General features: G+C 38.7%; 1 protein-coding gene across 4 annotated transcripts; it reads right to left on the reverse strand.

Annotated features, from left to right (window-relative positions):
* Window positions 1-3944: 3944 nt before the first annotated feature.
* Window positions 3945-27724, reverse strand: ZCCHC8 (zinc finger CCHC-type containing 8). Of its 4 annotated transcripts, none has more exons than XM_043441677.1 (14): window positions 27369-27724; window positions 26057-26099; window positions 22707-22781; window positions 20680-20785; window positions 19450-19524; window positions 17147-17250; window positions 16963-17028; window positions 16334-16394; window positions 15726-15868; window positions 14649-14791; window positions 11801-11922; window positions 10021-10107; window positions 9647-9764; window positions 3945-7843 (listed from the first exon to the last, which is right to left on the reverse strand). In XM_043441677.1, the coding sequence occupies exons 1-14, from the start codon at window positions 27565-27567 to the stop codon at window positions 7062-7064; spliced, it is 2124 nt and encodes a 707-aa protein (XP_043297612.1). In that variant the 5' UTR covers window positions 27568-27724; the 3' UTR covers window positions 3945-7061. The 4 variants fall into 4 exon arrangements, with proteins under 4 accessions (XP_043297612.1, XP_043297622.1, XP_043297628.1 ...); XM_043441687.1 differs by having other exon boundaries at window positions 26057-26094; window positions 27369-27573; XM_043441693.1 differs by lacking the exons at window positions 20680-20785; window positions 27369-27724.
* Between the last annotated feature and the right edge of the window lie 153 nt (window positions 27725-27877).

Here is a 27877-nt window from a genome sequence, read left to right on the forward strand (position 1 = left end):
CAAGAGGATTTTAGCAGCTAGTCATGTAGATTTGAAAATCATTTGTACCTAGATGGTATTGAAAGCCATGGGGTTGAATGAGATCACAGAGGTTTGCAACAAGCAACTGTGCCAACCCTTTCTTTTGTTCATTGGATGTTATTGCCTGTCATTAATTAAATTCCCAATGTTAAAAAATATCAACAGAAAACTCAAAAGTCCACAACCAAAGCAAAAAACGAAACCAAACCCCCCCCCCCCCAAATTACCACCACCACCAATACCAAACATTAAAGTCAACTGGACCAATACAAGAAGCAGAACTGTAACTGTCTAGAGTCAAAGATCAGGACAGGCATGGAAAACACGAGGTAGGAACAGAAGGACACTTGTTAGAAGGCCGTGAGAAATTTGCCCCAGGTCTAATCCCACAACCTGTCCTAATACTGTTTCATTTGTCATTCTTGCTTATGACTCATGAACTAGCTTCCACCGAAAAGTTTACGGACTCACTCTGGCATGATGTCACCCCTCTGGAGGAGCAATCTCAGCTGTCTGCTGTGACAGAAACCTGACTCAGGATTAGACCCTTGCTTTTTCAGTAATTCTTCATGCTACAAAAATCCCAAATGTGGCCAGATTGTTCAATTTTATTTTATTTAAAAAAATGCATTTCCAGGAAATTCCCTGGTGGTCCAGTGGTTAAGAGCTCGCCTTGAAATGCAGGGGATGCAGGTTTGACCCGTGGTTGGGGGCCTAAGATCCCATATGCCGCAGGGCAGCAAAGCCTGTGCACCATACTAGAGAGAAACCTGAGCACTGCAACTAAGACCCAATGCTGGAATAAATAAATAAAAATATTCTTTAAAAAATGCACTCCTGATAAACAGAATCTCCCCATTACCATAGATATAATAAAAGAATTAGGTTCATAACATTTTTTTTTCCTGCCAGCCTGATCTGTTTTTCTGGTTGGTTGGGTTATAAGATATTTTGAGTAGTTTTGTGTTTTTTTTAATCCTATGTAAAAATAATCCAATAAAATGAAAGACAATCTCATTGTCTTTCCAGTATATTCCAAAAGAAAATCCAAAAGAGAGTGATATATTAGGGTAGAGTAGACCAAATCTAGATAGCAATTAGTCAAATCTACATGAAAATAAACCTGGAAAATTGCATAGAGGGATAGTCTTGCTAATCATACAATTTAAATAGGAGGGAGGGACTTCCCTGGTGGTCCACCCACCAGTGTGGGGGACGAGGGTTCCCACATGCTTCGGGCAACTAAGTCTGTGCACTGCAACCACTGAAGCCCGAGGAGCCTGGAGCGCGTGCCTCTCAACAAGAAAAGCCGTCACTAGAAGTCCACACACCGCCGCTAGACAAGGAGCCCCCGCTTGCCACGACTAGAGAAGGTCCGTGCTCAGCAATGAAGACCCAGCACAGCCAAAAATAAATAGGTATTTAACAAATAAATACACAAATACCAGAGGGGAAGTAATTTTTCAATAACAGCTTCAGTCATTAGCTATATTATTGTAATATCAGCTGGTGAATATCTTACAAGAATGTGAAACTTCTGTACTTCAAAGGATATAATAAACAAGTTAAAATATAATGACAAATTAAGAACATAATTTTGCAGTACACCTGCAAACAGGTTAAGTTTTTTAACAAAAGGATTATATATCATTAAATAAACTAGTATAACAATGAGCAAAGGATATAAAGACATTGCAAAGAAGAATAAAAATTGCCCATAAACATAAGATATTGAATTAGACTTATAATCTAGCAATGATACATTGCATGCACATATTTCCGCAAATATTCAAAGATTTCATTGTATTATTATAAACAATATTTAATAAAATATGGTACACTACTGTGCAGCCATTAGTAATAAACATTTAGATTTCAAATACCGACAAGGAAAGTATAGTTTAACCTAGCTTTTGTTAAAAACCGCTTATACATACAACACATTAATAAAAAAATTCTTAGTTACATGTATTTGCACAGGAAGAAAATATACCAAACTATGAACAAAATTTTCTCTGAAAGTTGTGGTTATAAAGGATGTTTATAATATTCTATATCTCAATTTATAAAGCAAATGTGTATTACATTTATAAGCCACAACAAAATCAGGAATTTCCATTTGGGGAAAGAAAAAAAATTTGGGGGTTTAGAAGATTATTTGGTGAGAAAATACATTTCTATGCCTTATGAAGAAAAAAGGACGTGGGCTTTCTCTATGGGTTATTTTCCTTCAAATTTATGGCTTTGTTATTCCTTCTGCTTATCATTTTAAAAGTAAACATTTTAAACCAAGAGAAATCAAGCATCATATTTATTCGTTAAATGGTTATGAAAGGGTGTAACTTAACTGCAAATAAAAATGTCTTAGAAGTTGGATCTAACTCATAGACATTGAACATCAGCTAACAGAATGGTATGGGAGGTAAATTTTACAGATTTTGTGGATGACAGAGACAGGCTTAGACATAGAGTGTTGAAATACAGTTTATATTTTAAGGCATGACAAAAAACAGTTAACACAAAATATTCTCTGCTGGTTTGGGTCTCTTCTCTCCCCTCTAATGTGTACTGTGCATCCACATTGTGTTAACCAGATATTTACAGCAAAAATAACTGCTTAACCATAAAGGTCAGTTTTCCCTTCTGACACCAAACATAACTCCTTAGAAGATAATTTACTTACTGATGACCTTATTAATGTCACAAGCTATATTATTTGTATTCTGCCTATTTTACAATTTGCATTCTGCCTATTTTTTCTTGCATTACCAAATGTGTGACTGAGCCTCTAATAAAAATGACTAGGTGAATTAATCAAATGTATAGTTCCATAAGATCCATGATTATAATAGTATAGCTCTAGATATGGGAAGAAGCAATAAGAAGGAACAATTTCCTGGACAATAACAGACCAGTAAAATAGATTAACAGAGGCCTAATTCAGCAATGGCACATTGAGAGGCCTATCAACAAAATCCCCATCTGACCTCAGAATGACCATTCCTAGTGTCATGAGACAAATTGATCACAAAATGCCTCCCAAAACCTTAGTCAAAATTAAGATCAAAAGGGAGGGGATTGTAAAATAAAGAATGCTGTCCACCATCCAGTTCTACAGGAATCAAGTCATGAGCCACTGTAGTCATCGTCCTACAACACACCCTGAAAGGAATTCAGGGCAAAGACCAGGATGAGGCATTTTGTGCTCTGGGAAAACTGGTAGAACTGGTTCTTGGATAGATATTTTCAGGAGAAAATTTTATGAACTCAGTTTCTTGCAGTTTCCCATACTTAGAAAAGCACTCAAACCATTAACTGAGGTGTCTATTCCTTTCGAATAGCAGTCAGTTTCGAAGATACGCGCACATATCCCCTTGCCAAAATCACATATACCCTGACCTCCACATATACCATACCTCTTTGGAATAGTCCTGAGATTTCTGCAAGACTGTCTCACAGGCTATAATCCTCTGGTTGGCTTGGATAAAATATTCCATTTCTTTCTCAGATTGACTATGGATTACTTTTTTCATCAATACGAGAGAGGTATTTCAGCTTAATCTTATTTCAGAGCCTCACTCCATTTCTCCTATCTCCCTCCCACAAAAGTTATTTCTCTAGGAAACAAATAAAAAAAGATATTTTCTTTAAGACAGCTGTCACTGTTCCTGCCCCCCCACTCCAATATTTCAATATAAACATTCTAGCTAGATTGCTGGTGATTTTCAAAACATGCTTATTCAGAGATCTCCATGTTATTCATAGAAAGAGCTCTGTAATTAGGAACTCTTTAGAAATGCTTTAACAAAATAATTTAACCCTAAACATTTAAAAGTGAATTTGTACCAGTAAGTCCAATGAATACCTTGAAAAAAAATTATTTTTCCTAGAGGCTAAAAACACAAGTTCTTAGGAACTGAGTCCTACCTTATAAATTCACAATTGTTACAACACCCTTGTTGGTTTTATGTGCTAATGATAATCTACCAAGTATGAGATAGAAGGGCAAAACGACTCCAGCAGAGAAGCTGAAGAACAGAACCAGCCAGGAGGAAGCTTCTTGTTGGCACAAAGTAGACTATACTTTTGCCCACGTAAGGACATGCAACCTCTGAAAAAAGAAATCAGTCCTTTGGTATTTTTAGAAAGGAAAGTGCCTTCTTAGCTGCTCAAGGAGATGACAAACAGCTGGCCTTGTTTTAGCGGCCTGTGAGACAATTCACATTCCTTTTCACCGAAAGGCAAAGATTAGATACGGGTCCCCACCCTGGCTCCAAGTTCATCCTGAAGTACAAGTGTTTGGTTATGACCTCACCTCCCCACACCTGGAGACTTGTCACAGCATGGCCAAGTCCAAACAATAACTCGCTCCTCCACCCAACACTCTCTTCCTAATACTCCATGGGACAGAATACATTTGAAAAATGGGGCACCTTCTTAAGGCAACTACTTCCTGCTTTTTGAGTTCCCTTCCATAAAATGTCTCCTCTCAAATTATTCTGAATTCTGCTTTAGGATTCTCTTCCTCAAATACCACTTGGATGAGGTCAGGTCACATTGCAAGACCTTCAGCAGATCCTTTGTCTTAATAAAATTCCAACCCTATAGTAAAGCAATCAAGAGTCCTCAGCATCAATGAATAATGCTTTTAAGTCCCCCCCGCCCCTACCATCCTACATTTCTTGAGAGTTCCTGCTTGGTTTCCCTCATGCCATTTCTTGTATATTCCAATGCTCATTCTGTCTATGGAAACCTGTAGTTCTACCTACCTTTTTTTTTTTTCTACCTACCTTTTCTAAGGATTAGCTCAAAGGTTCTTTTTTCCAGAAGTTTTCAAATGCCCTCCAAATGAATATTGAAACTCCTGGCTCTGTGAATTTAAAGGCAGTCTTCCCTAGCTGCCTCTCCTACCACCCCAAAATAGCTGAGGTACCTTGCCCACTTCACATGGCCATGTGATGAATCTCCTAAGAGGAAACCATCCATTTTCTCTTACTAGTATCCAAGCTCTTCTTAAAACACATTCTATTTTACAGTTTTCCTCTTTTAATGACCCAAAGCACATAGAACAACTCAACACAAGTGTGCCCTCAATACATAACTGAATAAATCGAGAAACAGCAATCAATTGAGAAATTAGTGCTTTTCTAGAGCTTTTGACTCTAGAGAGAGGCAGTACAATGGATATGGATATTGGGGGTCTGAGTGATCAAGATTTAGGTTCACACATTAGTCACCTGCTGTGTCTCAAGCATTTCCTCTAAAAATGAAGTTAACAATCCCTACTTAATACGGTGATTGTGACAATGGGATAGTAATGCATAAAGAACCTCAACACGAATTGTTTGTGGGACATGCTAGAGAGATAACTGTTAGCTATCTCTGGTCATAGGAGCCTGCAATGCAATGTTTAAGGGGTATTTAAACAACTGTGTGTGTGATTTAGGGAATGGTCAAGTCTTTAGTTGGACTGGCCTCTCAACAACCACTTCTTTTTTTTTTTTGGCTGTGCCTTGTGGCATGTGAGATCTTAGTTCCCCAACCAGGGTTCGAACTTGTGGTCCCTGAAGTGGAAGCTAACCACTGGACCGCCAGGGAAATCCCAACAACTTCTTGAATGCAGACAAGCCCCCTTGACTTCTCCATGCTGCTGAAGTTTCCTCAGGTTATATACATAATGTGAAGACATTTACCTAACAGAAATGTTGAGTATGATAATGTATCTAAAAACACTATGTAAACTATGGTAAAAGATCAGTTTTATTATGGACTTTGACTCAGAGAAAAAAGCCAAAAGGATTAAACATTTTATTCAATTTCTAGCATGTTCTATGAGGGCCTTGAAAATAATTTTTCCTTTTTCATATAATTTCCCTTCTCTTTACTGTTTTATAGAACACTAAATTTGGACACCCAAGTTACCAAAGTGAAAGCTAAACCTGGAAGGGTTGTATTCTGCACCCTCTGCTGGCCTCGGAGGAGAATAACACTACCTAAGACTAATTCAGATCATCTAAACGTTTATTTTCATGGACTTGACTGTAAAGATGTCATGGCATTCCACATAAAGACAAAAACATAGTTTCAGCTCTATATTATGTATCAGACAATTAAACACAATTTGTTTATGCCTACTTTTTGTTTGTAACAATTATCATAGGATTCAAATCTAGAAAATTATTTTTATACAAAGGCTAGCTGCCCACCATTTATTTTTTCAAAATAATTACTTTAAAAGATTCTGCTGTTTCTATTGATATATTTAAGGCTGAAACCCACTGAAAATACCCAAACTTGTAACATCTTAATTTCCTTTGCTACCACTAATTTTTGCAACCACATAATTAACTACCAAACGTACAAGGCTGTATATACTAATTTAACTGTGAATCATTTTTTTTATATTTAAAGTCTTAGATTATGTATATGAAAACTAATTTATTAAACCTTTGTACACAAAGATGAACATACCTGTATAGCAAGCTTATATGAAGAATGAAGTTACAAAAAAGTAAAAGTGTTATTAAAACGGATGAATGTAAATCATTTACAAAAATACCCCAAATGGTATAAAGCTGCTCATCCCTGATTTTTCTCATTTGGTTGTTAAGAGTTGAAATATGAATTTTAAATGGTTAGAATTTTTTTTTTAAAAGTGATATATTAAACTTACATACAGGATAATTAGCAAAATGTAGAAAGGGAAAACGATGTACAAAAGACAGATTAAAAACCATCACTCCTGACGGACATTCACAATCCAAAAATAGTATAAACCTTAACAAACTATCTCTAAACTGGCTCCTACTTACCTCCCCCCAAGTTTTTATCAGTGAGAATAAAATATAGTAAACCAGAAAGCTCAGTCTTTCCATTCTTTAAAAGAGGCCTGACCTTAGACAACAATTAAGCCTTGGATAGATTTTTTTTTTCTTTCACATGGGAGGAACAAATAGGAGAACAATTTTACCTGTCCACTTAGTCCAAATTACCAGAACACAGGGTTATAATTAAATAGCACTGGGTGCTATGTCAAGCAGTCATTCAGAAGTCTTCTTGTTTTTTTGCTGGTTTCGGGGTGAATTCTTTAACAAGTTTCTTATCCTGAGGTACATTCCAGTAGATTCCGCCATGTTCTCGAATTCAAACGGCGTTATTCCAGTTGCAAACTTGCTCATGTCGGGGATAGCACTGTGGGCCTTCATGGCTGCTGCAGGACTGCAGTCCTCATGAAGGAGCTGCTGGCTGCTCCCTCCATTCCTGACCTCACTGCTTGACTCAACCCTGCCGTGGTCAAGAGCACCATTTGGGTCTACCTGAGTGGACTCTTCCTTTTCCTTCTGGCCAAGCAAAGCAGTCTCAGAATCTGGGCTCGAGGCTTGTTCCTCTTCCGATTTCTGTGCAGCAGTGTCTGGTACCTCAGCCTCCCCTGGCACCTGCTTTTCGGGTGTTTTTCCCTCTGGGACAGGGAGGTCAGGTTCATTTGGACAAGGTGAAGAGGCCACCGAATTCCCGGTTAAAGGTGTGTCTACAGGAATATCCGAATCACTATTGACGCTCTCGGCCTGCTCCAGGGCCGCCCATATCTGCCTCTGCTGTTCTTCTAGTTCCTCCAGAGTCAGCGAGTCCTCGTCCATAGTCACGGATGCTGTTCTCGTCTGGGGTGAGTCACTGGGAGTCAGCGGCGGGGTGCCCTTGGGGAGCGGAGGAGTGAAGATGGGTGGAGGGGTGCCCCGGGGGAGTGGGGGAGGCGTGCCAGGGGGCAGCGGGGGCTGAAACTGAAAAGCTTCGCTGCTTGGGGACCCATGCGGGACCTCGGCATCTGAAATGAGGATGTTGAGATACTGAGTTGTCATACAGCACTTGATTTTACTAGCATTTATTATTTGAACTCAGGTGAATCCAGAGGTTTGATGGCAAAATAACGGGCTCAAGAGAGGAAAACTGGATCCTCAGATACCACATGTGTAAGCTGTGCTCAATGGTGTCTGACTCTTTGCAATCCCATGGACTTTAACCCACCAGGCTCTTCTGTCCATGGAATTCTCCAGGCAAGAATACTGGAGTGGGCTGCCATTTCCTTCTCCAGGGGATCTTCCGGACCCAGGAATCAAACCTGCATCTCCTGCATTGGCAGGTGGATTCTTTACCACTGAGCCCCCTGGGAAGCATACCATCATCATTGCTTAATGGCCTCAATCCACCTGAAAAGAACATCTGCAGGGGAAGAGGCAAGGATCTCTGGTGCCAGTAACTCTAACTGAGGGTAACCTTTAACACGGCAGGAAATCTGGCTGGAAATGAGGCTGCCTAGACTCTCGAGTGGGTGGATGTGGAAGCAGCAGCAGAGGAAGCAACTGGGAAATTCCCTGGCTTACTTCTCAGTTCTGTACCCCAGTCTAGATTGCTCAACAGAACTGTGGGTTCATGTGGTCAACTGGTCACTGGTCATCGCTATCTGGGTGTCTCACAGACACAACGGATCTGATCTGTACAAAACAAGGAATCTTTTCCTAAAACTCAGACTCTTCCCCCGTTTGTTAACTCGTTCACTGGCAACACCGTAGCATCTGGTTTAAGTCTCCAAAACTGAAACCCAGTCACCAGAGTCCTCCTCCTTTCCTTCCACCCACACCTGGTCCTTAGCTCTCTGGGGTCCACCCTTTCCCACAGCCTGTCATAGCTGCTACATTATTTTGGGACCATTACTGTTGGTCAGGAGTATCAGAGTCATTCCTGCCTCTCGACTCGTCTTCCTTATACTCATCCTCAAACAATTAGTCTTTCTAAAACACAAATCTGGTCCTACTAATCTTTCCATCTCATTAGAAACCCTTTAGTGCCTTGCCATGATCTAGAGGAAGTTCAATCTCCTCTGTACCAGATGAGGCTCTCACAACCAAGAACCTGCCTATTGTGACTACATTTCTTACAGCCCAGTCTGAACTCCAGCTATCACACTGTTGGTGGACAAACATGTTGTGATGCTTCACGCTTCTGTATTTTCACTTCTCACTGTCTTGAATGCCCTAACCCTACTCATCTCGCCCTGGTCACATCCCTCGGGACCATCACAATCCTGCTTGACCACAGGTTTCATGGTAAACCCAGAGGATTCAGAGAACAAAAGACTAGGGGAGTACAGAGAGCAAGGCCTTTGTTCCCTTCCCTTGGCTTTCCGAAAGGATGGACTTTCCTCACGGTCTCTCTTTCCTGGGAGGAGACGGGATTTTGTGAATTTATACACTTGGGAAGAATAACTGAGAAAGCTTGACTCAGTTCTGCCCTTCCTCCTCTTGGGAATGAGCTCCCAAATGGGAGTATTTTCCACTGTGTGTCTCAAAGCACTGCCCATCAGAGGGGCCAGTCCAGATCCAGGGCCCCTGGGACTGGGTCTGTCTAAGGAACCCAGTTGGCGGGCCCATCCGTCTCTCACGCCAAGCTATAAGCCTTCCAACTCAGCTCTGACTGGCAATAGTGGAGGTGCTCTGATACCCAAGGATAAAAGCAAAGATTTACTCCTGAGTCACTGATCATTAAGAGCTTCCTCCTTCTTAGGGAACTCAGCAGCATACCAACTCGTCCTACTTTCTCAATGAAAGCAAAACCACGGGGTGGAACCTACCTGAGTCCAGTTCCATGTCGGCGGGTGAGGCTGCTGCGCTGTTTTCCTTCTTCTGCTTCTTTGGACTACTGGGGCTGGACTGAGACGAAGACCTTTTGCTGCTAGACTTCATGCTTGGCTAACGGAGAACCAAACCAAACACAAGTGAGTTGGGGGAGACAAAGAATTACACTCCATCCCTCCATTTAAAGATGATACAGAAAATCAATTCAGGTAACTGGTGAATGTAGTTACCTTTTTCCTTTGGATTCATCAGAAAACATAGAGTGCTTTATATACAAAACAAGAGAAGGCAATGAGATGCCTATGAGTTACGAAACCCCATGGATGAAAGCAATACATTTTTCTAAACCACACTCTGAAAATCTATTTACCGCTTGGAAGTTAGAAGTTAGGTAATTGGCAAACACATCCTTCTGCTGACACGCCTGCATTGGTATTGACCCAAATATCCTCCATTCCTAACAATGAAAAGAGAAGGAAAAAAGAAGTGTGTATTTGGAAAATGTCATGCTCTGAAGAGTCTGCTTCTGGGAGGCGAAATGGAGATATCAAATTACATTCCTGCTTCATATGTGACTTTTCCTTTTTGCAGGGGGTGGAGGGTAAAGAAAGTAATAGTGCACTGAAAGGGAAAAAAAAAACAACTCTGCCTGCACAACAGTCAGGACAGAATACTAAAAGACTACTTGACAAAACCACTTGGGCCATAAAGGTTCTGCCTGCTGTTAAGAAGTTACAGGCAGTGACGACAGACTCTCAGCAGCCTGGCTGGTTCCCACCGCCTCCTGACACTAACCAGTACTGCCCATAGACTGTTCCTTGTCCCTTTCTCCTAACTTGCTCACTCATGCTGTTTTCTACCTTCTGTCTTTTCAAACTGAGTAGTAATCGCTCCTTTCTCTCTTATTGCCAGTAACACATTCAAAAGCGGCTCTCAACAGGAATCACTTTGGGCTCCTGTGAAACCAATAGACTCTAGGGACTAAGTTAAGTCTAAGTGGGGGAGGGGGTGCTTAGGAATGTGCACTTCTAACGCGTACCCCAAGGGGATTCTGATGTAGGCTGGGATTTGGACCCAACTTCCAGAGGCACCGATGGTTTGTACATGCAATTTAGCCAGCCCTTAACTAATTACACACATCTTCAGATCTGTTCACCAGACTCTAAGTTCAGACCTTTGGCTGCTTCTCTACTGCCCAGTCCCTAAGAATAGCTAGAATGCATTTTTTTAAAAAGTCATTTATTTGGCTGCACTGGGTCTTAGTTGCAGCATGTGGGATCTCGTTCCCTGAGCAGGGATTGAACCCAGGCCTCCTGCATTGGGAGCTCAGAGTCTTTGCCCCTGGACCACGAGGGAAGTCCCTAGAATGCATTTTTATTAAAATACCACCACCACCATCACCACTACTACAGTTAGTTGTTGAATCCTGAAACATAAGATAAAAGTTGGAAAAGATTAAGTATAGCAAACCTTTCTTGTATCGGAGAAATTTTACTTTGTGGGGGGAAAAGAAGGAAAAGTAGGAAAAAGTTATAGTACACATAGATTGATTGAAGGTAGAAAAATACTTCCCAAGTAATTCTGTAAAATTACAATACTGCTTTAAATCACCCCATGTTGTTAAAAAAAAAAACTTTTAATTTTAGAATAGTTTCATATTTACAGAATCTAATCATTCTATTTTAGTCCCTTAGGGCATAATAGCAGAAAAAACTGGGTTTTCTTTTTGATGAATTCAAAATTTCACTTAACATTCTAGTCAACACAAAGGAAATTAAAAAGTTAAACTCATAAGCAACACATTTTGTTGCTCTTCAGTTGGTAAGTCATGTCCCACTCTTTGTGACCCCATGGACTGTAGCACACCAGGCTCCTTTGTTTTCACTATCTCCCAGAGTTTGCTCAAATTTGTGTCACATTTACTATTTTTTTTTTGGCCACACTGCATGGCTTACGGGAGCTTAGTTTCCCAACCCAGGATTGAGCTCCCACCCTCAGCACTCAAAGTGTGGAGTCCTAACCACTGGACAGCGAGGGAATTCTCAACCTTTACTTCTTTATGAGACAGTAATTGCTATATAAGCTAACATTTTGAACAATCTACACAAATAATTTTATATCCCAGAAGAATATAAAGCCAATATACTTACATCTGGAATTCCTCTGGGAGTAGATATATTAAAACCTGGATAGTTTACCAATTTCGAGAGATCGTAAGTGACACTTTTATTTTGCTGTACTTCTCCAGCTTCTGTCTCCCCATCAGCACCATCTATTATGGATCATCAAAAAGGTTAGTATTGCTGAGTGCCCATATAGATCCCTCTCTGGACCAAAAGCAGACCTGGAAAGTGCTTATATTTATGACCACAAAATTATTCTGAGAATGGCTTTCATTATAATTTATCTGAACCATTAGAATTTTTAAACAACATGGACATACCATTTTGATAAAAATATAAATACTGAAAAACTTGGAAAGTTTAGTTCTTCCATGAGTTGCTTAAAAGTCTATTTTGCACTGATATTATGATTTTCCTAATGCTCTATTCTAGTTCTTTTATTTAAGAGACATTTATATAATGGTTACTATATAAGAAAAATGTTTTCTTCTCAGATAGTGCTTTAAACAGTTTATAAGTATTCACTCACTTAATCTTCACAACAACCCTAAGAGGTACTTACTACTCATACCACTTTACAGATGACAGCAATCCTTGAAGGATAGTTGAGAACTACTTCATTCTTTTTGAAAAGTACATTAAGTAAAGCGAACATTTATGTTGTTAGTCCCATGTCTATATACCTAAGGTAACTAAATGGTTGATGAGAAGTTTCTCTTTATAGAAGTTTTCAGGATAATAAACCAAGAAGTAATGAAAGAATGAGAATACAACCACTGTGCCATCCCCAATAACTAGATATTAGCAACGTTCACTGATGACTGATTTTACCACCAATTCACAGGAAACAGAGGGACAGAGAAATATACTAAAAGAAAACCATCATGATGATCAGGAAAATCTCAAAAACCCCAAAAGGACAAAATTCAGAGCTTTGTTAAAAACAAGAAAGAGAACTTATAGACTCTCAATTATCTACAACCATGTGTCCAAAGAACCCCTATGTGAACAAATAAATTTAAGAAGAGATCGGTGGTCCAGTGGCGAAGACTCTGCATTTTCAATGCAGGGGGCCCAGGTTCCATCCTTGGTCAGGGAACTAGATGCCACATGCCGCAACTAAAACAGCCCACATGCCACAATGGAGATCAAAGATCCTGTGTGTAGGTGCAGCCAGATAAATTTTCTTTTTTAAAGAGAGAACAACAGACTTGCAAGCACCTACAGAAAGTGGCATGAGTAATGATAATTTGAATGTCAGCATGACCTGGGGATATAAAATATTAAAAGGACGGTGCTAAATATACTCTTCTTGAACTACGTGAGAAGGGGAGCTTGGTAAATGTTTTGTTTTTATTTTAATGACCTAAGTAATATCTAGAAACACTTTCTTTTCTTTTTTAATTTAGAGCATTAGAGATAATACTAAAATCTTAAGAGCAATCCTGTTTTCCCTCTCAGGGATAACCACTGTTGAGTTTGCTGTATATTGGTTAAGACTTTTAAAAACTTATTTACTATCTACCAGATGTCAGGCACTGTGCTACACGATAAATAAACATATATGAACTGTGACAGGGCATGAAGAATACAAACAGGGTGCAGTGATAAAGTCTGGCAGGACACACAGATGAACATAGGAGAGATATGTTTAAATAAGGTGGTCAGGGAAGGCCTCTATGAGTCTAAACCCTAAAATCTAGATAGTTCCTTTCAAAAATATCTTTTACAAACATAACTCCTTATAGAAAATATACAGCATGGTTTCATCCATGTGGGATTTTTTGTTTCTTTAAGATCAACGGAAAAAAAAAAAAAAAAAGATCAACGGTAGTAGTAGTAGTAGTGGTGGTGGTGTTAGTGCTCAGTCGTATCTGACTTTTTGCGACCCCACAGACTGTAGCCCGTCAGGCTGGTCTGTTCATGGGATTCTCCAGGCAAGAATACTAGAGTGGGTTGCCATTCCTTTCTCCAGGAGATCTTTCCAAGACAGGGATCAAAGCCAGGTCTCTCTCACTGAAGGCAGATTTTTTACCATCTGAGTCACCAGGAAGATCAACAGTATCATAATATATAAGCTATCCAGAAATTTATCTTTTAAACTCAGTATTGCGTAAGAATCTTGCCATAGGAGCTCCATGGATTTACTCCATTTATTAAATTCTACAAGGATCCTACCCCCTAGATCTACCATGGTTTACTTAGCTGTTCTCCCTTATGGCCTTAATTTTGTTTTAAAATATTTATATATATATATATATATATATATTCTTAAAATTAATTTATTTTGGCTGCGCCAGGTCTTAGCTGTGGCATGCGGGATCTAGCTCCCCAACCAGGGATCGAACCCGGGTCCCCTGCATTGGGAGCACAGAGTCTTAGCCACTGGACCACCAGGGAAGATCTCTTAATGTTGTTTTTAATTTTTCACTATCATATGCAATGCTAAAAAGTATCTTCATATACATACATTTCCTTGGGCACGTGTGTGAATATTTTTCTAGATACCTAAGAGAAGTTTTAGATTATATTAATGAGAAGGTTTATTTATTCGAACTTTTATAGATCTCCTGGCAGAGATGGGTCATATTTCTGTTACTATTACTGAGAAAGGCAAGAGTTTATGAGGTCTAGCTGGAGAGCTAATACCTTGCTCAGTAGTCACTGAGCAAGTCCAGATAATTATTTGATAACTCGCAATGAAGTTTTAGTTTCTTCCTTGTAAAACAAAGGAAAATCATGGTATTTTTTAGTTAACTCAGTACACACTAAACAAGACAGCCATTCCCATTCTATTTTATTGTGACTCTTTAATTTAAAAAAAGAGAGAGAGATAGAACCCTTAAGTTGACTTATCTAACTGAACATACTATACCTTTCCCATCATAGAGCGCAAGCCCTGAGTTCTCCAGTTCGGCCTCTTTGAGCCACCCTGGTGGGTATCCTAGCTGGCGCATTCGATATATAAAAGGTGGAAGACTCTTGTCCGTCACACCCAGTGCATCCTGGAGTTCCTCACTGGGTAAAAATAAAAGAGGAGGAAAAAAAATACTGTATTCTTGCTTGGATGAAAATACATACTGTTCTAGTATTTTAAAACACTTCCATGTCCTTAGCGAACAGACTTGTGGACACGGCCAGGGTGGGGAAGAAGAGGATGGGACAAATAGAAAGAGTAGCATGAAAACATATATACATCACCATGTGTAACATAGACAGACAATGGGAATTTGCTGCATGACTCAGGGAACACAAACCCGGGCTCTGTAACAACCTAGAGGGGTGGGATGGGGTGGGAGGTGGGAGGGAGGCTCGAGAGAGAGGGGACATACGTATACCTAGGGCTGGTTCATGTTGATGTACAGCAGAAAACAATATTGTAAAGCAATTATCCTTCAATTAAAAATAAATTAAAAAAAACCCAAATCACTTCCATGTCTTATATTACACAGCATGTGGCACAGCAGTGCCTATCAATCACAATACAGTTAAGTCCCCTACATACGAACCTTCAAGTTGCGAACTTTCAAAGATGTGACTGTGCCTCTGTATGCTAGCTATTGTAGTGTTAACTACTGTCCTTTTCAAGGTACTGTACTATAAGATTAAAATTGTTTCCTTTATTTTTTGTGTTAGTTTTTTTTATGTATTATTTGTTTGAAAAGTATTAGAAACCTATGATGCTATATACACCCAATTGTGTTAGTTGGATACCCAGGCTAACTTTGTTGGACTAAGGAACAAACTGGACTTATGAACGTGCTTCTGGAAAAGAACTCCTTTATATATAGGGGACTTACTGTAGATATTTTTTGGATTAATCGATGTACCTTTTATATAGAGACTTGTGGGAGAACACTTATATGCTGATTATTACCCTGAAGATACACAGAACTTGTTCCAAATAGTGGGGACATAGAAATGACATTCTAAGGTAAAATGACACAGGTACCTAATAACTCCTGGCTTAAATCTTCCAAATCTCTCTTCTACTTCTTCTGCATGATATCGCTGCTGAAAATTCTGATTGTTTGTCTCACCACAGGCATCCATATACTCTTTTCTCTTTTCGCTTATTCGAGCAGCATTTCGAGGCTAAATCGTAATGTGTTTGGAAAGAATGGTATCAAGCAGTGTAGAAATATTTCAGAAATTAAATAAACATAAGCACTTTTCCTAGGTCAAGCACACAGATTATTTCAGTTTTAATGCATAAGGAGCAAGTATAAAAGAGACTGGATAGTTTAGAAAAATAAGCAAGGAAGAGAGGCAGTCCTTCAATTTCTTATTACCTTGGCACTATCACAAAGTTTTTAAAATAAATTGTCTAAATATGAATTCTCATCATGTTTTATTCATCTTAAATAGATAGCACTGTAATAAATTATTTTTTTAAATAATGTCTTAAAACTTATGGAGAAATTTGGAAAGATTTAAAAATTAAGGACTACAGGAAAGTAAGACAGGAAGTTTCTTCATATCGCACAATGCTATATATGCACTGAAAATATTAGAAAGCTCTGGTTCAAAGATTTTTTTTTTTATATGAGAAAAATTTACCATTGGGCAATCTTTCATTTGATGCTCTTCAGAACCACAATTGAAACAGTGAGGCTTTGGCCTATTTGGTCAAAAAACAAAGATTTTCACAATGTAAATAGAAATATCAAAGCAAATCAATAAAATTCTGTGTGACAGCAATGTGTATCAGACACAAGAAAGCACGCAGATCACCAATTACTAATATCTGCAGAAATGACCTCACTTTCACCTCCTGTCCTAATGAGTTACACAAATATTACTTTTGATCAAGTCTTTTAACCAAGAGCCCTTATGTTCCTGATTGATCTGTTACCTCTGAATTTTGTCAGTGGCTGATAACAGAAGGATTTGAGGCAAACAGATTATCATATTTTCCATTAGGAAACTTGGAAAGGGGTAGATGGTTATAAGACAGCAATCAAAGACAGCAGTGATTAATCCTTTCCACCCACCCAGGCACATCAGGCCTGAACCAACGAGTTGCAATATGACTGACTTAGAGATTTACTCTATGTCTATGTACTGAAATTCTGGTTTAATCTGTTTATTCGTAGTAAACCGGTAATATTAACTTTTCAAGCTATAAGAGTTTATGGTTTTGGTTAATAAAGAAGAAGAAGAAAACAAAAGCAACTCCCCACACAAACCTTTTTGCCTTTACTTGTATTTCTTGCCCTTCTAGAGAAACAATGTGGCTGAAGACTTGCTGGTACCTTTAGTGAGTTTTATTAAGGAATAGTTATCATAGTCTGCACAATTTGGTTTTTTATTTTTTTAAAGGTGAACTTAATGGCAAGATGCATAAAGATCTTCATTCACTATGTAGGATACTTGGGTATTTCCCATCCTTCCGTAAGCTGAGGGTTTTCATTTAGTAGCGGTTGCCCCAATTTATCAAGGCAAAAATTAGTAAAATACAGGACACTTCCTACAACCTGCAGAAAACAAGTCAAAAAATATTGCTATTTAAGCGGAAAAAAAAAAGATGACATTAGATACTGTAAGACTATGATTAATTGTTTTACCAACTTATTTCTGGATGATAAAATTACTAGAAATAATAATCAACTCCCTAGTGAAGGAGTCACATCCTGATGCGTCAGTAAAATCTCCATCACTCAATTCCCTAGATCATGGAGTTTTTCCTGTTGGATCACTACTGTCAGGGGCACTCCCTCCAGACTTAAAGAGCAAAAATTTGTCAACAATTCTTCTATTTCCCATTTCTTTGCTTCCTTTTGTAGCAAGATCCTCAGAAAGCTGTCTTTATTTCTATATTTATTGTTTCCATTTCCTTGTCTCCCAATAGGAGAAAAACTCCATACAAATTTGGAAAAATTTCATACAGAAAAAGTTGGAACACCCATGAGCCCTCATCTAGATTCAACAATGGTTAACTGACATTTCTGTGTGCACATCATTCTCTCCACACAAAAACATACTTTTTACTGAGCCATTTTTAAAAAGTAAGCTGCCACCACTCTCACCTTAGTCTAAGCTATTATTTGCTCCTGCTGGGGACTAATAACTTCCTACCCGAGATCCAGCTTCCACACATAACCAGCTACATACAACACTGCACCATTCACAACATGGCACCCCTAAATACTTCAGTATGATCCTCCTAAGAACATTCTCCTACAAATCATGATACCACTGTCATACTTGAGAAAACTAATAACACTTTATATCATCTATATCCTGTCTGTGCTGGGAGGATGAAGAGCCCACAGATCTTACTGGGAAGATTTATAAGACATGGACACAACTCTGCATATGTGATAAAGGCTAATATCTGCAAAGGTATCATGTGAGATCACCCTATAGAGTGCCAAGCGGCAAAACTAGGACCAGTGAGTACAAGAAGCACATTTCAGCTCAACTTTTAGAGAGTACAAATTTCTATCAGAGATGTGACACATGAAGAAGTATGTCTCATTTATTTTTTTAAAGTAAATTCCATGTTACTGAGAAGAGTCAAAAAAAAAAAAAGACCAGGATGCTAGCTATCAGGGCGCTTTAAAGAAAGATCCTGACCTTGAACTAGATAACTTCATCTCCCTTCTAAACAATAAGGTTCTGGGATTTAAGGTGGCACCTGACTAGGATGTTGCACACTTATTAGTCTAAATTGTGGTATGTCAATGGCACACAATACTCCATGAACATGAAAACTGGTCTTCCTTTAATGGAATCCAGGATTATATCATCTTCTTTAAAAACTTTTAAGTTGCAAAATCACACATGACATTGCACTGGCGCCTCTGAATTTTGCATAGGTATCAAAAGGCCTACATATAGGCTCATCTCTGTTAAAAATCTTCTGTTTTTCACTTACTATATGAGTCTTTCAAATATTTAACATTTCCAAGTTGCCACTTGTTATACTAGTTATTTATCCCTCTCAGATTCACCCATCTGTAAGTTCCACAAGCATGCTTCCTATATTTTCATCCAAGTTCTTAAAGACGATGAGTGGGGAGAGGATGATGAATAGGTGGAGTAAAGAGAATTTTTAGGGCAGTGAAACTACTCTATATGAAGGTCTAATGGTAGATGCGTATTACTGTACAAATCCATAGACCATACAGCACCAAAAGTGAACCTTAACGTAAACCATGGACTCTGGGTGATAATGATGTGTCACTGCAGATTTATCAATTGTAACAAATGTACCATCTGGTGGGAGATGTTGATAGAGGGGGAGGTTATAAATGTGTGGGGGCAGGGGAGGCGTGGCAAATCTCTTTATGTTTCACTCAATTTCTCTGTGAACTTGAAAAAAATATAAAATCTATTAAAATTATAAAATCTATTAAAAACTGCTCTAAAAAATATAAAATCTATTTAAAAAAAAAGAAAAGAGAATGAACAGAGAGGATACTCAGGAGAAAAATAAAGTCCTCTGAGGTATATCTATTGTACTCCTAGGTCACAATGAAATAGTTATTATAAAGCAAACTATAATATTTAGAAGGCTGAAGCCTACACTGTTGTTTACAACAGATTTAATGAAAGAATGTGTGATCATTAGATGACACGCGACTACATCAGTTTACCATTTAAATGCTACCCAATGGACAGAGGATAGGAAATATATCTGCAGAATTCAAAACCAAAGTGTCCAAACTTACACTAAAAGCTTCCTTATTATTAACGGCACTGGATTCTTCTACTTTATGGTCCTCTTCTAGCATAACACTGGATGGCTAACACAAAGAAAAACACAAGTTACAAAAGCTAAACAATTTTTAACAACTTTAAATTTCATAATTGAATCTGAACACATTCACTTTATTTTCTAATACATACCATTAAGGTATATAAAAGTTTGAATTCATTGCTGTGATAATCAGGAGGAGTGAGAAGTTAAGCTAGGTAGGAAAGTTTATGAAAGCTATTTCCCAAGTGGGAAAGTTAAAAAAGATATAAAAGATAGCATCTTCTGAAGCATTAGCTTACACTATGACTTTTATGTTAATAAATATTAATTATGGAACTTTCAACATTTAAACTGACAAGACAGGCTTTATCTTCAAATTAGATAATCAAAAATTTAAAAATATAAACTTGTCATTGCTGGTCAATACTGATACTCAAGGCACAAAATTCTGAAGTGTTTCTTGAACCAAAAATTAAATAACATTCAGTATGGTTTTTATTGTTAAATGTATTCTGTTCCTTGAATCTTTAAAAAAAATTATATATAATAGATGAAAACTAAAGGTGACAAAAATTTAGTAAACTAGAATACTCCATTCTCCAACCTCTGAGGATAAACAGCTAAAAATCCTTATTTGAGAGCCTCTACTTACCTTAACTTTTAATTAAAAAAAAAAAAAAAGCCCAGAAATCATAATCCTGATTTTCTTGAGATAAATTTATGCCTTAATATTCACACAGTGGAATCTCTCAGATTTCTTTGGGCATGCTACTGATTTTTAAAACAAGTAGAGGGGAAAAAAGGATGATACATGAACTTGTTCATTTTAGTAAAAAAAAACAAACAAACAAGAATATCCATTTTTTATAGTCCCCAGAAAAAGAGATGTTTTTCCCTGGCCTAAAATTAATTTTCTGCCCCAAACCATGCGTCCAAGTTAGGGAATGGTGCAGGGGGAAAGGCTTTGAGTGTAGCCAGGTGTGAATATTATTCCCTAAGAAAAGCAATCACAATTCCAAAAGAAAGCCCCATGGCTGCATTGGTCAGATTGTGGAGAGGAAGTCAGGTTGCAGGATGGAAGGTGAACAGACAACCTCAACAACCATTTTGGTTTTGATTCAAGAGGATCCCCGGAGCCGCCTAATAATTGGCAGTAATACGCATAACCTACTAATCTTAAAGTCTCTTAAGTTTGAAATACCTGGGGCAAAAGATTAAAGGAAGTCTTTTCCACATCATTTTTCTGCTGTTCCTCAAATCTTTTTACTAAATTTGATACAAATTCCTCTATTTCTTGATGATATTGCCTGCATAAGAGGACAAAGTGGTCAGAACCCAGACAGAGTAAAACACTGACTTGACTGAAGTCATGCATTTTTAGAAGATGACATGTGTAAATATAGTTATTTTGTTTTTCAGAGTTTATATCAAATCACTAACTGTATGTAACAGTCTAATCTATTCTTTAGGGAAAAAAAAAACAAACCCATTTTTGCCAAGTTAACAATACAATGATGACAATCTAACATAGTGCCTAGCATGGAACAGCTGGCAGATACTTACACAAAGACTACATGGATTTATAAATTTTACAAATTTAATTTGTAAATATATAACACATGGAAATGGTTCAAAATTCAAAAGAAGTAAAATAGTTACATACAAAAAGCCCCCTTCCTACCCTGTCTCACAGCCACTTATTTCTGCAACACACACACAATCAATGCATTCAGCTCTTCCACAGCCTCTTCCCACAGACTCTTTCTGCACACACAAGGCAACACCTATGTAAATATGACACTGGAGGAAAAAAAAAAGACCAAAATGCAATGCAAGAAAAATGGCCGAGGTCTATGTTCTCCAGCTCTCCAGGTCAAGAACCATGTTCATCAAATACTCTTCAGTGCTCAGTTCAGAAGGGGCCAAAGAGCCAAATTCCTCTTCGTGGACTTGATGATCTGTTAGGTCTATTTAGCTCTGACATTCTAAGATTTCTGCAGGCACAACCTCAGGTGAGTGGTGCAGACATTAAGACTGTCAGGAGGGAATTCTGGTGGTCCAGTGGTTGAGACTCAGCACTCCCAACGCAGGGGGTGTATGTTCGATTCCTGTTCAGGAACTGAGATCCTACATGCCATGCAGTGTGGCCAAAAAAAATTTTTTTTTAATTGGGAAAAAAAAAAGGTCTGCCAGGAGCTTGAGTTAGAGGCTGACTCTGATGGTGACAGTGGCCCTGGAGTCCCACATGCCCAGCACCGTGCCACTGGCTGTACCACCCCACACAGCTTCAGGTTCCACTTCTGTGAGATAAAGCAGCCAATGGATCTGCCATGCAGGTAACACCTAAGTATGCTCCCTTTACCTTGCACAGCGTCTAAGATATGACAACATGTGATGCAGGAGGGGGCAAGCAACCATCTGAAATGTCTATGACCATGCTTCAAGCAAGGCATGGGTCAAGGCCTCAAACCATTTCAGAACATTCTAGCAAGTATCTTAGGAAAGCACTGAGACATCCGAGACCCAAGAATACTGAAAACTAGCAAAGGTCTAGTTTTGCTATTAAAAAAAAAAAAAAAAATCACATGGTAAGTTTTGAACATAGCCAACAGGGAAGACTCAGCTCCCTGATTCTGGTAGCGAAATGGTGGTAGCAGTGACTTTTATTAGCAGCTAGACAGCTATTTGGGCTATTTGGGTTTCCCTGGTGACGCAGTGATAAAGAATCCACCTGCTAATGCAGGAGCTGCAGGAGAGGCAGGTTCAATCCCTGGGTAGGGAAGATCCCATGGAGAAGGAAATGGCAACCCACTCCAGTGTTCTTGCCTGGGAAATCCCATGGACTGAGGAATGTAATGGGCTACAGTCAATGGGTTGCAAAGAGTCAGACACCATTTAGAAACTAAACAATAACAACACTGGGCTCTTACAGGTGCTCATTTAGTTACCTAAAAGGTAGTTACTATTAGTGTCCTATTTTCCAGTAAGGAAACTGATATGCAGAGAGGGTAAGCGACCTCTCCAGGTTCACCTATCTATTAGAAAGCAGAGGTAGCCAGACTCAAATTCAGGTTATGACTGCAAAGTCCTGGCTCTTATCATGAGTCCATAAATTTTAAGTAAAATGAATACAGATGGTATAAATACAGATGAAAACAGCATATTTATACAAACACTGTATCATAAACACATTAGCTCATAATATTTAGGAAAGAAAAAATTACTTACTTTGAAATAACATTGTTCATAAATAGAATCTGTAATAAAGGTCCATCTAACTTAGTATTGTTCACCAATATTCCACTAAAACAGAAGTTAAAACATATTCTTAGAAGACATTAAAGTAAAACTTGCATATGTATATATAAACACTGAACCTTTATCATTTCTAAGTACCAAAGATGATATAATATTTTACGAACAAGATCAAGAACCACCAGGAACTCCGGTTTTCACCAATTTTACATACTTGAACAATTTTATAAAGATTATCTTTTACTTTACATATATATTTTAAATATTTCATAAAAAATTAAAAGCTGCAGTTAATCTTTCAGTTTTCAACCAGAAAGTTTCTTTACCTAATGGCTGTTTGTTTACAAATTGAGGAGAGGGAGGAACTGAGTAAACCAGCAGGTTACAAAGAATATAATTCTGAAAGAATCATAGTGAATTTGGCTTGGAAATATACAGGAAATGGAAATACTTTATAAATAAATGGGTAGACTTTTTGGAGGGCAGAGAACACTGCACTAAACATCTCAGATCCAAAATTTTAAAGTAAAGATGTAAAATTACACTATTCCTGGATGTGACTTTCAAATACTGGAAAAAATAGAACTAGACTGCAGCCTTGAAATCTGCTATATATTCCTTTGGTAACCTGGGAGCAGCTCTATCTGATTTTTCCACACTTTCCTCAAAGCCTTGTACCTATACAGCATGCGAAATCAACTAATCTGTATGTAGAACTGCTCACATCAAGTAGAGAAATTAAATTAAAATATGAAGACATCCAGAAACTTGTTTCAATTTGCAAAAACTGCAGTTTAAAAAAAAAAAATACATTGTAGGCCTCCCTAGTGGCTCAGTGGTAAAGAATCTGCCTGCTAATGCAGGAGGCACGGGTTCGATCCCTGGTCCAGGAAGATCCTACATACCATGGAGCAACTAATCCCATGCACCACAACTATTGAGCCTGCGCTCTACAGGAACTGCAACTCCTGAGCCCTTGTGCCACAGCTACTGAAGGCCGAGCGCCCTAGAACCTGTGCTCCACAAGAGAAGCCAACGCAATGAGAAGCCCACACACCACAACTAGAGTAGCCCACACAGCAACAAAGACCCAGCACAGTCAAAAATAAGTAAATAAATACAGCTATCCAACAAAACAAAACACCATGTTTTTAAAAACCACATGCAATTGTGTGACTCTTGATTGGCGTTCAGTTTGAGCAATCAGTGATAAAGACATTCAGTTGGGGAAATCTGAATATGGTTGAGAATGTTATTAAGGAAATCACGCCAGTTATTAGGTGTGACCATGGTGTTGTGGTAATACATGAAAGTTTTTAGAAAAAAGAATACATGCTGAAATATTTGGGGTAAAATATGTATATGGAATTAGAAGGAAGGTAATATGTCAAAATATTGTTAAATCTAAGTGATAAAAATGAGTATTAATTATACTATTCTTTCCACTTTCTGTACATTTAAAATTTTTATCATATAAAGAAACAACAACAAAAACCAACTCACAATGTTTATTGGGAGACACTTTGATATGCAAGTTCCAAAAATGAGGGTTAAATCAAGACAAATGAGGAAGAAATTTTATCTAAATTTTTTTCTTCCTTGGTTTTCTGTAGAAAGTTCTGTCAGTCTCACAATGTGGAGAACTCTAATTCTAAATAAATAAATATATAGTTTATTCCTTTTTCAGGGTACTAATGCTTCCTTATAAATTGGTAAAGCCTATAATGCTATAATCATTTAAACTCAGGTGATTGTAACCCACTTTTAAATAAATATTTAATGTTCAAATGATTGTATTACAAAGCACGCACTTGTCTAAATAAAATATCTCTACACATATAAAAATTATGACTTATTTTTTTAGGAATCCTACTCACATTCAATACATTTACTACCTAACCAAAAACAAGTGTAGATCCACAGAGTGTGCTCACATAGATAGGAAGGTAGGGCATAGAGAAATTATTCTTTAGACATATTCTGAAATATGTCTAAATTCTAAAATTTTAGTCACCAATGCAGCAGGTTACTTCAGCTGGTACCAGGGATAAAAAATTCCATGTGAAACTGCATCATGGCACCCCAAAGTCTAAAAGCGTTAACATACCACTCTGTATAGTAAATCTGTTTTAATAAATATTTTAGATTTAGTGGCTACTAAATAAACGCAAACTAAGAAATAACTGGGGCCTTCTTGGTGGCTCAATGGTAAAGAATCCACCTACCAATGCAGGAGACACGGTTCGCTCCCTCGTTCGGGAAGATCCCACTTGCTGTGGAGCAACTAACCCTCTGCGATACAACTACTGAGCCCGTACCCTAGAATCCGGGAACCGTTAACTACAGAGCCCAGCTGCCACAGCTACTGAAGCCTGAGCCCTAGAGGCTGTGCTCTGCAAGAGAAGCCATGGCAACAAGAAGCCTGCACAATGCAACTAGAGAGTAGTCCCTTCTCCCTGCAACTAGGGAGAAGGCAGTGGCAACCCACTCCGGTACTCTTGCCTGGTAAATCCCATGGGCAGAGGAGCCTGGTAGGCTGCAGTCCATGGGGTCGCTAAGACTCGGACACGACTGAGCGACTTCACTTTCACGCATTGGAGAAGGAAATGGCAACCCACTCCAGTGTCCTTGCCTGGAGAATCCCAGGGACGGGGGAGCCTGGTGGGCTGCCGTCTATGGGGTCGCACAGAGTCGGACACGACTGAAGTGACTTAGCAGCAGCAGCAGCTGCAACTAGAGCAAAGCTTGTGCAGCAATGAAGATCCAGCTAGCCAACAAATAAAATTACATAAAAAAGGAAATATCAACATGTAAATATCTATTAAAATTAGATGCCTGAAAGCAAATTTACTCACTGTACTTTTTTCAAAAGCAACTCCTTTCTCTTCTTCTAAAATATATCTTGCATTGTTTCTATTTACAGACACATTTTAATTGTGTAAATAAATCTTCAGCTATATCAATACTGTAATTTGAATTCTAATTTCCCAGAAATGTTCACTGAATACAAACGTGAATAGGTTGATAACTTGCCTGAAGATAACTTATTCTGAAGATTAAGAAAAAATTTCTGGTTTGTGTTTAACACGTATTTTCACCCAGTCAGTTTCAAAGTTTAATGCAGTTATGAGAATTCAAATTTTACCCTCATAAATTAAAAATAAAGGATCATTACTCTGATTTCTTCAGAGTATACGGAACACATACAAGCAATACAAAAATCCCAAATACTTCAAAAAAAAAAAAACCCAAAACCTGCGATTAAATATTAATATCAGGACAAAATAAAAAGTACATTATAGTGCAAATTCAAGATCTCATACCTTGGTCGAGTCAAAATATTCAATTTTCTTTTAAGTTCTTGATGTTATTACTTGTTAAGGAGGATAGCCCTCATTAAACAGAAATAAGATCATAAAATTCAATTACTAACCTCACTTTTGATGTCAATGTTATAAACATGTTATAAATATGTTACAAAAGTTAAAAGACAAATATTTTGAGGATGACACACTTACTGACCTTTTCTGTTGCAGGACTAGTACCTGGATCTAAAAAGCTAAAGTACATACCCTTCCAACATGGCATTTCTAAGATAGGGTCATGTAATTCAAAAGAGACTAACAGACTGAAACCAAAAATGCTATTCGGACAAGAGTGTACAGTCAGAAGTTAAACAGCTACTTAAGAAAACGTTCCAGGTCAAAAGCATCATAATAACTCAGTAAGGTAAATGCAGCATAACAAACCGTTAAGAACTGAAAAATCTAGGATGGAATCTATGAATGTTCACCGCCAAATCCTTTCAACTTTTCTGTCTTTAGAAATTTTCCACAATAAAATGCTCAGGAAAAAAGCATTATGAAAAACAAAAGGCTTCGAAAACCTTACACTAGAAAAAAGTTCCTGAACCAAAATTGTAAGCTAAGTAAAAATAAACAAAAACTTTTAAAATAAGTTAACCTCCACCCGCAAACACCCTCTAAGAACATATAAACATATTAACACATTTTGCTAGAAAGGCTGTGGACATGAAACTAAAGTCTAACGGAAACTTATTGGGAGCGTTTTCCCTGGAGCTCTGCAATGCACATTCCACACGGAAGCTGTTTCAAAGTGGAAGAACTTTCAAATGAATCCCCAATGGTCATCAGGCAATGAACCATTTCTCTGTGCATGCCTCGACTCCTTAGGGACCCCAACTCCACAGAATAGGACCACTAACTGGCCCCGCCTTAAAGACACATCTGCGCCCAGGTCAAAGTAGCCGGTATCGCCTAATACACCACATAGCGTGACTGCATCAACTTTACACTGGTTCCAAAAAAGGAGACCGGATAATGACTCAAAAGACGGGAAGAGACGTAGTGAACAGTCTACAACTGAACAGTTGAAACAGTCCGTAATAACGCTAAAATCCCGCCTCAGACTCGTGGACGGGAGAAGCGAATGAGGTCTAGGAAATGAATCCCACAAGCGGAGAGGTCTGTGCCGAGGCCTCGAGGACATTTTACGCAACCCGAACCCTAGATTCTAAGGCTGAATTCTGGCCCTTGTGGAATTTCCGCCCGCGCCCTACCGGCACGGGCCCCACCACACGCCCCGGTGACAGGGCCCAGGGAGCGGGAAGGATATTCTCGGCGCGGAGCTGCTCGATGGTTTCCTCGCACTGCCGAAGCCGTTCCCGCAGCTCCGCGTCGCCAATCCCATTCTCGTCCTCCTCGTCGCCGTCGTCGTCCTTGAAGCGGGTGTGAACGGGCTTCGGAGTCGAGTCCTCTGGGTGGTCAAACGCCTCGAACAGCTCTAAATCGCCAAAATCCACCTCCGCCGCCATTTTGGGCTGTGGGAAAAATACGAGAAGAGGCGGAGCTGACCACCAGGCCGGAGGCGAAGATTTTGTTGGGCGGAACCGCTCTCTAGGGCCCCCACCGCGCTAAGCCACCCAAGTAGGGTTTCCTCCAAACGTAGGCCGCCGAAGTTGCACAAGGGGCGGGCCAGTCCTGTGAGACTACAACTCCCAGAATGCAGTGGCGTCTCCTCTACCCACTTCCGAGATTGCTCGGGATCGTGGCATGCTGGGATATGTGGTTTCTAAGCGACTGTTAACTCATTGTTTGCATTGCATACTGGGATTGGTTGTTTTT

The sequence above is a fragment of the Cervus canadensis genome, chromosome 1 (assembly GCF_019320065.1).
Source record: "Cervus canadensis isolate Bull #8, Minnesota chromosome 1, ASM1932006v1, whole genome shotgun sequence".
Lineage (NCBI taxonomy): Eukaryota > Metazoa > Chordata > Mammalia > Artiodactyla > Cervidae > Cervus > Cervus canadensis.

What these genes read in the sequence shown, in the direction of transcription:
- ZCCHC8 (XM_043441677.1), bottom strand. Translation starts at nt 27,567, where the DNA reads ATGGCGGCGGAGGTGGATTTTGGCGATTTAGAGCTGTTCGAGGCGTTT. An exon ending in TAACTTCTAACTTCCAAGCG is followed by an intron (nt 9,765 to 10,020) that starts GTAAATAGATTT and finishes GTTCTCCGTTAG; the next exon opens with CCAAGCATGAAGTCTAGCAG. An exon ending in CGACATGGAACTGGACTCAG is followed by an intron (nt 7,844 to 9,646) that starts GTAGGTTCCACC and finishes TCCTCATTTCAG; the next exon opens with ATGCCGAGGTCCCGCATGGG.